Source organism: Mobula birostris, chromosome 26 (assembly GCF_030028105.1).
Source record: "Mobula birostris isolate sMobBir1 chromosome 26, sMobBir1.hap1, whole genome shotgun sequence".
NCBI classification, from domain to species: Eukaryota; Metazoa; Chordata; class Chondrichthyes; order Myliobatiformes; family Myliobatidae; genus Mobula; species Mobula birostris.
This window is the reverse complement of record NC_092395.1, coordinates 11,237,224-11,250,601: the sequence shown is the minus strand read 5'-3', so window position 1 is coordinate 11,250,601 and position 13,378 is coordinate 11,237,224. Positions and strand designations below refer to the sequence as shown.

Genomic DNA, 13,378 nt, shown 5'->3' with positions numbered 1-13,378 from the left:
ATCTCAGAGAAACCTTTCGAATATTGAAAGGCCTAGATGGAGTGGATGCAGAGATGATGTTTCCAGTAGTGGGGAGTCTAGGACCAGAGGGCACAGCCTCAGAGTAGAAGGCCATCCATTTAGTACAGAGATGTGGAAGAATTTGTTCAGACAGAGGGGAGTGAATCTTTGGAATTCATTGCTACAGACGACTGTGGAGCCCATCATTGGGTATATTTCTCCCTCCTCTCTTTTTCTATTCCAGTTCCCGTCTTATTCCTTCTCTTTTCCTCACCTACCTGTCACCTCCCTCTAGTGCCCCTCACCCTTCACTTTCTCCTGTGGTTCACTCTCCTCTGCTATCAAACTTCTTCAGCCCAATACCTATTCCCTCCCAGCTTCTCACTTCACCCACCCACCCACCTTCCCCCTCACCGGGTTTCACCTATCACCTGCCAGCTTGCACTTCTTCCCCTCTCCCCCACCTCCATATTCTGGCTTCTTTCCAGCCCTGATGAAAGTTCTTGGCCTGAAACGTCGGATCTTTATTCCTCTATGTAGATGCTGCCCCCTGGCCTGATAAATTCCTCCAGCGTTCTGTGTGTGTCCCTCCCTTTCCAAAGGTGGGAAGCTGAATGAATACCTGTCAGCCAGAGATAATGTCAACGACTGGATTGTTGCCAAAGCAAGATCGATTCAGAGGCAGAGATGCAGCATGGAAATAGACCACGAGTCCACACCAACTACCCGTTTACACTGATCTTACATTTTTCTCATTTTCAGAACTCCACCACAGTCCCATCCATCTCCCCAGTGCCCTGGGTTCAGTTCCCACCAGCGCAACAAGTTTATACGTTCTCCCGTGACTATGTGGGTTTCCTCCAAGTGTTCCAGTTTCTTCTCACGTTTCAAAGACGTACGGATCAGAGGGTTAATTGGTCACATGAGTGCAACTGGGCTTATTGGGCTGGAAGGGATTGTTATCATGCTATATCTTTAAAAAAATATCCCAGGTTTTACCACTTACCTGCACTGGTGGAGACTGGGCAGCTAGACAGCTTATCCCAGGGCTGAAATGGCTAATATAAGGAGGCATAACTTTAAGTTATTGGGAGGATAATATAGGGAGTAGGTCAGAGGGAGGTCATGGAATGCACTGCTAAGGGTTGTGATCAAGGCACATACCTTAGTGACCTTTAAGAGACAATGAAGGGGAAATGGAGGGATGGGTTAGATTGATCTTGGAGTAGATTAAAGGGTCAGCACAACATTGTGGGCTGAAGGGCCTGTACTGTGTTGTACTGTTCTATATTTTATGTACACTCTAGGAGCAATAATACAGCCAATTGATCTACCAGCCCGTATGCTTTTGGGATGTCAGAGGAAACCCACGTGGTCAAAGTGGGAAAGTACAACCTCACGCAGACTGCACCTGAGCTCAAGATTGAACCAGGTCTGTGGCACTTTGAGGCATTAGAGCTGCACCTCCGGCCACCCTCTTCAAGATCTATACTCTTGCTTCCTTGACCAATAGCTAATAACCGGGGGCGCCACGGTGGCAGAGTGGTTAGCCGACACTATGACAGTTCAGGGTGTCGCAGTTCGGAGTTCAGTTCCGGCGCTGTCTGTAAGGTGTTTGTACGTTCTCCCCGTGACCACGTAGGGATTCCTCTGGGCGCTGCAGTTAGTAGGTTAATTGGTCATTGTAACTTGTCCTTGCGATTTGGGTGGTGTTAAACAGGTGAGTTGCTGGGCGGTGCAGATCGTTACCTGTTCCATGCTGTATCTCTAAATAAACTGCTCATGTTCCGCTACTGCTGAACCACATTGTCCATTCAGGGATATGTCTGTTGCAAACACCGATGGTTCCTGTTGGTGTTTTTCCCTGACGATGGTTACTGGGATCATTCCCCCACCCACATGGATTTAAGCAGACACACATCCAGTTAAAACTTACTATATCAGAATCAGAATCAGGTTTATTATCACCGGCATGTGTCGTGAAATTTGTTAATTTAGCAGCAGCAGTTCAATGCAATACATAATATTGAAGAATAAAATAAATAATAATAATAATAATAATAAATAAGTAAATCAATTACCGTATGCATATACTGAATAGATTGAAGATCCTGCAAAAAAAACAGAAATACTGTATATTAAAAAAAAGTGAGTTAGTGTCCAAGGGTTCAATGTTCATTTAGAAATCAGATGGCAGAGGGGAAGAAGCTGTTCCTGAAACACTGAGTGTGTGCCTTCAGGCTTCTGTACCTCCTACCCTGCCATGTAGCTGTTTAAACAGCCTGATGTGGAATCGCATGATGTGGTGTCACATGAATGGGGTGGGAGAAGGTTGATATCAAAAGTAAATGCCAGTAGAGGTTACTTGGGCTGCATTAGGGTTGGGATGCAATGTACCTTTCCCTTCGGCACCAAGAGGACGTGCAACCTCCTAAACACTCTGCACTTACGGTCAACTGGGGTACTGCGAGTAATGAAAGAATATAGAAAAGACTGAAAGGGTCAACACAACCAGAGTAGAGAAACACACACAGAACGCTGGAGGAACTCAGCAGGTCAGGCAGCATCTATGGAAATGAATAAACAGTTGACATGTTTTTGCTGATACCACTCTAAACCCAATCTATGGTACAAGTAAAATATTCATGTCAAAGTCAAAGTAAATTTATTATCAAAGTACGTATTTGTCATCATATACTTCCGTGAGATTCATTTTCTTGCAGGCGCTTACAGGAAAATAAAGAAATATAACAGAATGTATGAAAAAATGCATAATTATATTTAAAGTGGGGGTAGATAAGTTCTTGATTAGTAAGGGTGTCAAAGGTTACAGGGTTACAGGGCTGGTGAACAGGAATGAGATGGATAATAAACTGTCCGTCTTGGAAAGACAGAGAAGTGTCAATGAGCTAACGTTCTGATCCTGCTCCTTTGTCTTGTGGTCTTAAACAAAGATTGACGAACAACCAATGTGCGAAAAAGACAAATGATATGGGAGTGAAATATATAAACGACACTGAGAGCGTGAGTTGTAGAGTTGTTGAAAGTGACTCTGTGGGTTGCGGATGTAAGTTGTAGAATCAGTTCAGGGTTGAGGTGAGTGAAGTTATCCGCACTGGTTCAGGAACCTGATGGTTGAAGGGTAATAACTGTTCCTCAACTTAGTGATGTGGGACATTAGACACCCGTACTTTCTGCCCAATGGTAGTAGCAAGGACTATGCACATAGAAACCAAATCAGATTCATGCAATGCATATAAATAAAAGCAATTCTAAATTCTAACCAGTCCATTGGTTGGAGATGCTCTGCATGTCGGAAATCATCTTTGCATCTTGAAGCTAAAGAGTTTTAGGATATAAAGTAAATTGCAGGTTGAATGTCTTTTACCTGCGGGACTGGGGCTGCAACATCAGGTGCCAAAAGATCTGAAGCCAGTGTTCAGAATCCAGACAAAACCTTTTCAACCATTGGAAGCTTCCCTGACTTTTCGTTCTAGTGGGATTATTGCATTGGCTTTGAGCAGGTGTAAGAACCAGAATGCCTTCTTCCCACTGACAAAGCAAGCATAAGTATATAAAATTATGAGGGGTGTAGACAGGGTAAATGCAAGCAGACTTTTTCCACTGAGCAACACACACAAAATTCTCAAGGAACTCAGCAGGTCGGGCAGCTTCTATGGAAATGACTAAGCAGTCAACATTTCAGGCCGAGACCCTTTATCAGGACTGAGAGGGAAGGGGGAAGAATCCAGAATAAGAAGGTAGGAGAGGGGAGGAGGAAAAACTTGAAGGTGATAGGTGAAGCCAGGTGAGTGGGGGAGGAGGGATGAAGTAAGGAGGTGATAAGAAGTAGCGAGTCTGGCTGGTAACATGGTCGGAGAGGCGGAGGCAGCAGAGAACATAGTTGGGGGGTACAGTAAACGAGGGTCTCACTGAACTCCTGTCAAAGAGAAGATTTAGATTTCTTCAGGGTAGGCATACCTCAAAGAGACTTCACAGTGGAGCAACAAATCATAAACATAAGAGTTCCTGAGAGAGACTGAACTGGAGGACATAGGTTAAGGGTGAAAGGTGAAATATTTAATGGGAACATAAGGGAGAAACCCCTTCATTCAGAGTGTGGAACAAGCTGCCAGTGGAAGTGGTTGGTGCAGGTATAATTTCAACGTTTAAGAGAAGTATGGATAAATATGTGGATGGGAGGGGAATGAAGGGAAATGGACTAAGCAGAGGTTGATGGGACTAGGCAGAGCAATAGTTCTCAGCACTGACTAGATGGGCTGAAGGTCATGTTTCTGTGTTGTAGTGCTCTATGACTCTATAGTTCCTTAGTTGTTCTTCACTGATGGTGAACATCCAGTTAATCTTACTGACAACTTAAGCAAAAACAACATCTTAACAGAGATTGTTTCATTACCTACTAACAGAGAAAGGAAATGGTGCCATTAGAAATTGGGTCCATAGACAATAGGAGCAATAAATTAAGATACTTTCTGGCTTTGCTGTTTAGATGTTTCTTCCTAAACTGATGGCAGAGATTTAAGTCCCAAATAATAATTGGATTGGGTGCATCTTTACTAGTTTTCTCTTCAGATTGTAGCTGGTGATCCTGAGAACATGCAGTAGTGCTCCCAGCATTCCATCAGCATGTTCCTTAGGGAAATGTATCCCCCATCTGTTAGGTTTTTGTTTCCTGACTGAACTTGATGTGGCCTCATCCTCGGATTGACATCTCAGTCTGTAATAACTCTTCCTAAACCTAGTGTTGTGGAGCTTTTGGCTTCTGTGTCCCAGTCTGGGACTTTGGAGATCACTGTTTGTAATTATTTTGACTACCTGCAACTGAATGGGATTGACCAGTTTGTTGTAATTGGAGTTAGCATGGACTCGATGGGCTGAATGGCCTCCTTGAGTGCAGGAGCTATCCAGTTATGCTATAAATGTGAGCTGGCAGGGCCGCATGCAAACCAATTGAAATAAACCAGCTTCTGCTTGTCAGGAATTAGCGGTGTTAGCAGAAACCAAGCTTTATTGAAGTTAAGTTTTGTAAATACTGTGCTGCTCTGTGCTACATTTTCCTGAGATAAGCTTGGTTTTCTTTCAGGCTAGATGCGGCAGAGATTCTGCCAGGCGGGAGTGAAAGTGCTGAGAGAAGGGAAAGCTCTGATCAACAGAGGATCTACCGTGATATCTGGAAACTTCGAGCCTCTCTCGAACTTTGCGTATCATCGGAGCAGAGCAGCAATGATAAGGACTCGGTGCGGAGCGACACTGAGAGTCTGTGTTCGTTGAGTGGGCCGGCCGGCAGCCTCTCCCAGGATGCGGCTGATGAAGATGACGGCCTTGAGGAGAGACCCACGGACAAAGGAGGCAAGCAGGATAGTGTGGATTCTGAGCGAGGCAGTGACAGCGAATCGAACACAAGAAAGCTCCTTCAGATGGACAGCGGCTACGCATCAATAGAGGCACCAAGCAAACTGTTAGAAGAAAGAATTCTCAAGGTGGACATTGAAAGTAGGACGAAAGACAAAACAGCTTCAGAGAAAAGGTTGTTCTTCACAAGTTCTGGACGCAAAGGGACTGTCTTTGAAAGTTTTGATGCAAAAATATTGAGTGAAGAGATAGAGGAAGAAGGTGCTGTTGGAGGTGAACCAGAAAGCCCCATAGGGTGGTCACCATATGGTCAAATGTTTGCAACCAGAGACTATTTACATAGAAGGGATTACAGCATTGATGAGAAGACTGATGCCTTATTCAATGAATTCCTCCGGCACGACCCTCAGTTTGACGACTCTCCGCTGAGGTCTAAGCACCGGTCCCGCATCCACCTCCGCAAGCAATGGCAGAGGACCAAGCAATACAGCGATCCAGGAATCCGTTACCCGCCTGGACTGGAACGGCACCGAACGCCCCTCCGGAGAGGCGACAGCGTGAATTACCCCCTCGACCATCGGTACCAGAGCACCTTGCCTCGCATCATCAGCACCACAGACGAGGAGCAATCCGGCAGTCAGGAACAGATCAAGTCACCAACTGCTAAGGACTCGGAACATCTCGGTGTGGACACTGAAGAAAGAATCCATATAATTGAGGAAGAGACAATGGAGCAAGGAAGTGTCATTGACCAGACTGAACAAATAGACTTCCAGCAGCCTTTAGACCATATTAGTGACTTCACAGAGACAAATAACTCTACAAACTTTGGGTATGGGCCTCAGATGATAGGAGCAGATCCCAAAGACATATTAGCTACTAGCATCGATGATAGGCTGTATAATAACCTTAAAAAATCCAAGGAGAGTGTGGAGTATGTAGTATCTGTCACACACACGTCACTAGACCACAGTCCTGTTTAACCTTTTTTTTTGTGGAAGTCTGACTCAATTTCTTTTTTGTAGAATTCTCATGTGTATGCTCTTCCTCTTTACTATTAGATACTCCTGACACACACAGGCAACTTTTGCTGCTATCATACACAAGATGCTTCATGTTCCCCCCCCCCACCCTTCCATCAAAGAATGATTAGATACCTGTAGAGCTTTAATCCCTAGTACATAAATGTTTTATTAGAAAACTAGCTTGCCTTTTTAAATAAAAACAGAATAAAAGAGTGGTACCGATGACTTGGGGAAAGCTTTTCGATTCAAGTTGTTTGGCTGTTATTTTATTTCTGTTCTTCCAAAATACCTGAGGATGTTTTTAATATTAATAAATGGCATCAACCTGGTATGAATAGCATTGTACACCAAGTGCTTCCTGTTCACAGAGTTGGCTGCATCGCTCCCATATGCATGTACCCTTTTCATTCGAAGACTATCATTCGAAAGAAACTCTAGGATTTTACCTCCATTTGTCACCAGTGCAAGTAACCTCCTTGAAACTTCTGAAATTTTTTAAGTGTAAATTTCTTCCTCAAGATGTTCATTCTCTGTCCATAATTTCATGTTATGTTTTGTGAATTAGAATGTCAATTTTTAAAAAACATATCCTTAATTGTTTGTACCTTCAGTGTAAAGGTGTCTGTAGTTTTATTAAACATAAACAATGCTATTCTGTATTTATGGATGGACTGGGCACAATAAATGGACAATGACTTTTTTTCTTATTTTAATTTTATTTTTGAAGTCTTATTTCCAAAATCATTAAGTAGAGTGGTTGTCTACCAGTCATTCAGCATTGAATGTTTTGACTCAGTGACCAGCTATCAATGTAATGCATTTAGGCTAACTTCACAAGTTTAAATAATTATATACAATAATTTTATAAAAAATATATGTGGTACTCTATAGGTCACACAAAACTTCTTACAAAGACACTTTACCTGTTTTTGTTTTTTATCTTAACTGTAAAAATCAGCCTTGACCTATTATTTCATTGACTTTTTTCTGCTTTCATTGCTAAAATAAATTCTTAATTCATTCAAACAAAAAATAATTTCGTGTGACTTGTTTCATATGTCTAAGAGCAATGTGGTAAAATAGAGAAAGAAGAAAATGTGGAAAATACCTTAAATTCCATTGTTCTAAGAACTTGTTCTATAAAGCACAAAACTCCAAGGTGAATCTTTTTATTATCTTGTGAGACACAGCAGCAAATGGCACATTGAAAGAGAAAGACAACATAAGATAGAATTGTTCATCATATTCTCTCTCTCTCTATCTATATCTCCCCTAACCCTTTTCTCTCCATTACATATTTTATCCGGAAGACTAATAGCTGAATGAAATTACCAGCATACTGAGTTGTGAGTCCTGTGTTTTCTGACAACTAAAGGAATGTTTGAGATCTCGGTTAACTTTCAGACTACCATTTTAAAGAGAGTGTTAGTAAAGATATTTCGAACCAGCTGGCAACAAGCTGGCTTTCTCCAATTAGCTATACCCGGCATGGAGCAGATTTAACAGGACTTTGTAACAAATCTATTTGTTTATTTAATGCTTGAATGAAGTCATCAATTCCGAATCTGTTTCCACTTCATTCCAAAGAAAACCCAACTAGATTTGCAAAAGATCTCTTTTCATCACTAAGCTACATTTTGTAAGTCTCAACAATGGTTTAGCACAATATAAGAATATCTAAAGTATTGCCTTGTTGCTGTTCAAGAAACAATAGAGCCTCTAAATTTCTTCCCCGTCAAAGGTAGCAGAATCAGAATCAGGTTTAATATTACTGGCATGTGTTGTGAAATGTGTTGTTATATGGCAGTGGTACAGTAAATTACAGTAAATATATATATATTTTAAAACATTAAATTAAATAAGAAGCGCAAAAAGAGAAATAAGAAAGTCGTGAGGTAGAGCGTTCAGTCTAACATAATGAATTTCAGAGGCAGAGTATAATAGAAAATCATTATTTATTTATTTATTGGGGTACAATGTGAAATCGGCCCTTCCCGCCCTTCCCGCCCTTTGAGCCACACAGCCAGCAAGCCCTGATTTAATCCTAGCCTAATCACACAACAATTTACAAAGACCAATTAACCTATCAACCAGTACATCTTTGGAAGGTGGGAGGAAACCAGAGCACCTGGAGGAAACCCTCAGGGTCACGGGGAGGATGTACAAACTGCAGGCAGCGAGGGGAACTATACAATATACTGATCATTACTGATCGGTTTGAACCTGTGTCTTATTCTAAATTAATTAGTTGTTTTATGATGGAATTTTAACTTTTTAAAATCCTTCCCAAAGCTCTTAGGCGTTAGGGATGGTATATAGCACTTATTCATTTGTGATTTGTTGTAAATACATTGTTACAGATTATCCTTCTGGTACCTGCAATTCTGTTTGGTGTTATTTATACAAATCAAGTTATGTAAACTAACTAAGCAGAAGTGTGGCCTCTGCTCTGGTTAAAGCAGCAGACAGTATGACATCATAAGTGTCTGTTTCTTGTTCACTCTTGTAAGTTCTGGATAAGTAATTTCATATTTGTACTCTAGCAACTGATACAGAACTATGAGCTGCTGACAGTATTCATTGCCCACAAGCCCATTGTTAAGTATGGGAAGGTGATGATCAGTGGAAAAGAAGGCTTCTTCCATTGAGGTTGGATGAGATGAGACAAGAACTAGAGGTCATGATTTAAGGGTGAAATGTAAACTGTTTAAGGAGAATATGATGAGAGCGTGGAACGAGTTGCTGGTGGAAGTGGTGGACTTGGGTTTGAATTTAACATTTAAGAGAAATTTGGATAAATACATGGATGGCGGGGGAGTATGGAGGTGTGGGTCGATGGGTGTAGGCAGATAAATAGTTTGGCATGGACTGGAGTCATTGAGCCACGGAAACAGGCCCATTAGCCTATCTAGTCTGTGCCAAACCATTTAAACTGCCTACTCCCACGTGACATTAGCCCTCCATACCCTTACCTTCCATGTATCTATCCCAACTTCTCCTAAACATTGAAATCAAGCTCACATGCATCATTTGTGCTGGCAGTTTGTTCCACACTCTCAGAACCCTCTGAGTGAAGATGTTTGCCATCATGTTCCCCTTAAACTTTTTAGCTTTCGCCCTTAACACATGACCTCTAGTTGGCGTCCCACCAACCTCAGTGGAGGACTAGATGGGCCAAAGGGCCAGTTTCTGTGCTGCAGTGTTCTGTGGCTCTGTCTAGAGCCAGAGTTGTACAACACAGAAACATGATGACCTTCTCACCATATCCATGCCTCCTAGTGGCCATGCCCTCTTGGAAGCATTTATGACTGAGGTCTGCCTTCTAATACTGCCTTCTGTTGGAACTTGGTAGTCCTAACTGTTAAAATGTACTTTTATCTCCAATTTATTCAAATAAAAAGCCTCTAAGACTCTGGAGGGACAAGAGACAACAGATGCTGGAATCTGGCGCATCACATAAAAAAGTGCTGGAGAAACTCAGCTGGTCGCGCAGCATCTGCAAAGAGGAATGGACAGTTGACACAAAGATCTCAGCCCGAACCTTCATCTGTCCATTTCCCTCCATAGGTATTGCTCAACCCACTGAGTTCCTCCAACAATTTATGTGTGTTGCTCTAACACAGGGGTTCCTAACCTTTTCTATGCCATGGACCCCTGCCATCAGTCAAGGGGTCCATGAAGCCCAGGTTGGAAACCCCTGCTCTGGGACTTCAGCCTTTACAGGACCAGGTTGTTTTTTCCAGAAACAATGAGCCTAATCGAGCTGCTTGACAGTTTCAGACAGGTGTCAGCCAATTCCAGCCCAGCTCATTTCACTTGCACAACCAGAGGCCCAAATGAGCTGGAGGTCAGATGCAGGCATACCTGGCTTCCAGTTGAAAGCACCACTTGGGCCCTGAGGCAATGTGTTGGAGAGAGGGGACAGACGTGTATTAGTCATTTCAATAGGTTAACGTCCCAGTGGAAAAAAAGGTAAGTAAGTTATTTTGCTTTATGTTATTGTTTTTTTCGCGTTATTTGTTAAGATACAATAGTTTTCAATTAATTAAGTATATCTGCTTGCCTCTTTGTAGTTCCCCAACTATCAAAGACATTTTAAAATAGCTCAAAGCCTTTCACATCCAGCAAGTTCGACATCCTCGAAGGAGGATGAGAGGAGATTTGGTGGAGATGTACAATGTGATAAGAGGCATAGATAGAGTGGACAGCCAGAGACTTTGTCCCAGGGTGGAAATGTCTAATACAGGGTGTCATAATTCTGAGGTGTTGGGAGGAAAGTTTAGGGGTGATGTCAGAGATTTTTTTAACAGAGGGAGTGGCGGAAGTTCATGGAACGTGCTGCCATAAGTGCTGGTAGAGGCAGATACATTAGGGACATTTAGGAGTCATATGGATAAAAAATAGAAGGCTATGTGGTTAGGCGAATCTGAGAGTAGGTTAAAGGGCTAGCATAATATCATGGGCTGAAGAGCCTGTACATTCTATGTTAACTTGCCAAAGACTAGTAGGGTATATACTGATGGGGCTTAAGCAATCTCAGCAAACAGAGCATTGTTAGACTTTGCTGTCTGCTGTAGTTGGGTTTCTACTTACCTTTTACTCTGGATGAGTGATTCATTCTGCCAGAACTCTCAGAATTTAAAAATAAATCAGTGAAATTCATTCATAATTCCAGTTGATGAAAGATTTGAAGAATAATTTCACTGTCAACGAGGAGAGAAGGGAATGAATAATTAATGACTAATAGAGGTTATTCATAACTTTGTGGGCCGAAGGGCCTGTGTTGTGCTGCAGGTTTTTCAGCGTTTCTATTACTGAAAGAATTGGAGTTCGGTTTGAGGTACAGTCAGTATAGCCTAGTTTGGGGATTAATACGCTGCAGGAGAAAAGGGCTAGGATTTCAGAATCAGAGTCAGGTTTCATATCACTGCCATATGCCATGAAATTTGTTGTTATGTGGCAGCAGTACATTGCAATACATAATAATGAAAACAGTAAATTACAGTAAGAAATATATATATTCAAAAAGTTGATAAATACTTAGGGTGAAAAGAGAAAAAAAAAGTAGTCAGCTAGTTTTCTTGGGTTCAGTGTCCATTCAGAATTCTGATGGCAGTGGGGAGGAAGCTGTTCCTGAATCATTGAGTGTACCTGTACCCCTGCCCTGATGGTAGTAATGAGAAGAGGGCATGTCCTGGGTGATGGGGGCCCTTAATGATGGATGCCACCTTTTTGAGATATCGCCGCTTGAAGATGTCCTGAATGTTGGGGAGGCTAGTGACCATGTTGGAGCTGACTGATTACAACTTTCTGCAGCTTATTTTAATCCTGTGCAGTAGCCACCCACCCCCACCCCTCCAATACCAGATGGTGATGCAGCCATTTGGAATATTCACCATGGTACATTTGTAGAAATTTGTAGTATCTTTGGTGACATACTAAATCAAGTCAAACTTCTAATGAAACATAACTGCTGTCATTCCATCTTTGTAACTGCATTGATACGTTGAGCCCAGGCTAGATCCTCAGAGATGTTGACACCCAGGAACTTGAAAATGCTCACCCTTTCCATTTCTGATTCCTAGATGAGGACTGGTGTGTGTTCACCTGACTTCCCCTTCTGAAGTCCACAATCAATTCTTTGGTCTTACTGACGTTGAGTGCAGGGTTGTGTTCCGCCTTGCTGTGTCAATTTTATGGGCCTAGATTGGTTGCAGTTTCTTAATGCAGCAACTCGCTCTGAATTACATGCATAGATTAAGGAATGACTGGCTCCAAGCAGTCTACCTAACTTTCCTCCTCAACCTCACTCGTAAAAGTGAATCAGTAGTTGCAAAATACTTAGTATTTCAAAATACTTAGTTTTTTTTTATTTATGGTGCAACTGTAACGAAAACCAATTTCCCCCCTGGGATCAATAAAGTATGACTATGCAGGGTAGAACTGAAACCTACTGCACAGCATCCCAACCAATACAATTCTGGACTCACCAGAAGCAAATCTTAAACACAAGATATTCTGCAGATGCTGAAAAGCCCAGAGTAGCACTCAGCAAGTCAGGCAACATCTATGGAAAGGAATAAATATTTGACGTTTCAGTGTTCGTTTGTGGGTTTCGCCACAAGCAAACACAAGATACTGTTTGATAGGAAGAGAATATTATCTTCGTTACATTGCCATGCTCATAACTAGTTTTATTTCATTCAGTATATTGGCTCATAAACAATTGGCCAGTTGCTAAAAAAGTAACAACCCTTAATGCAATTGCAAAGAGCTTGACAGAAAGATGTTTGAGATCTAGATTGGAGAGGGTTAAAAAGAAACTTATTTTCTTAATTGCGACACGGTGCTGAATAGGCTCTTCTGGCCCTTCAAGCCACACAGCCCAGCTATACCCTGATTTATCCCTAGCCTAATCATGGGACAATTTACAATGACCAGCTAACCTACCGACCTGTGGGAGGAAACCCACGCAGTCACGGGGAGAATGTACAAATTCCTTACAGGCAGTGGTGGGAATTGAATCCAGTCTGCCTGTACCGTAAAGTGTTGTATTAACCATGATGCTGCTATACCTCCCCAAACCAATGTTCAATCAGCAGAATACCCTCAAATTGTCATAAATCATACTGCCTTCATTAATAGTCAAATAATGCCATCACTAATTAATCAGAAGTACTACAATTCATTTACCGTAAAATATATCAGTAAATCTAAGCATTTCTTTTCCAGATTAAGCATTTTATTTGTTTCAATCCTTGGAGTCTCTTAAGAAAACAGACCCAGAGAAAGCAGGTTGTTTTCTCTGGAGTGGGGAGATTTGATAGTCATTTATAAGATTGTGAGAGGTATAGATGGAGTAGACAGACAGCATCTATTTTCCACAGGGCTGAAATACCAGAGGGCATACATTAAGGTGAGACGGGGTCATTTTAAAGGAGATGTGAGAGGCAAGTCTTGTTACACAGAGAATGGTAAGT

General features: G+C 41.9%; 1 protein-coding gene across 5 annotated transcripts in view; it reads left to right on the top strand.

The window, feature by feature from the left end:
- cbarpb (CACN subunit beta associated regulatory protein b) overlaps window positions 1-7,394 on the top strand; it is a 291,577-nt gene extending 284,183 nt beyond the window's left edge. For 2 of the 5 annotated variants that reach the window (XM_072244152.1, XM_072244153.1), the window contains one exon: window positions 5,105-7,393. In XM_072244152.1, coding sequence (XP_072100253.1) covers window positions 5,105-6,356 — 1,252 coding nt within the window. In that variant the 3' untranslated portion in view covers window positions 6,357-7,393. Of the gene's footprint in view, window positions 1-5,104 lie in introns of all 5 variants that reach the window. The other 3 variants (XM_072244157.1, XM_072244155.1, XM_072244154.1) reach the window with 2 other exon arrangements.
- Window positions 7,395-13,378: the final 5,984 nt, after the last annotated feature.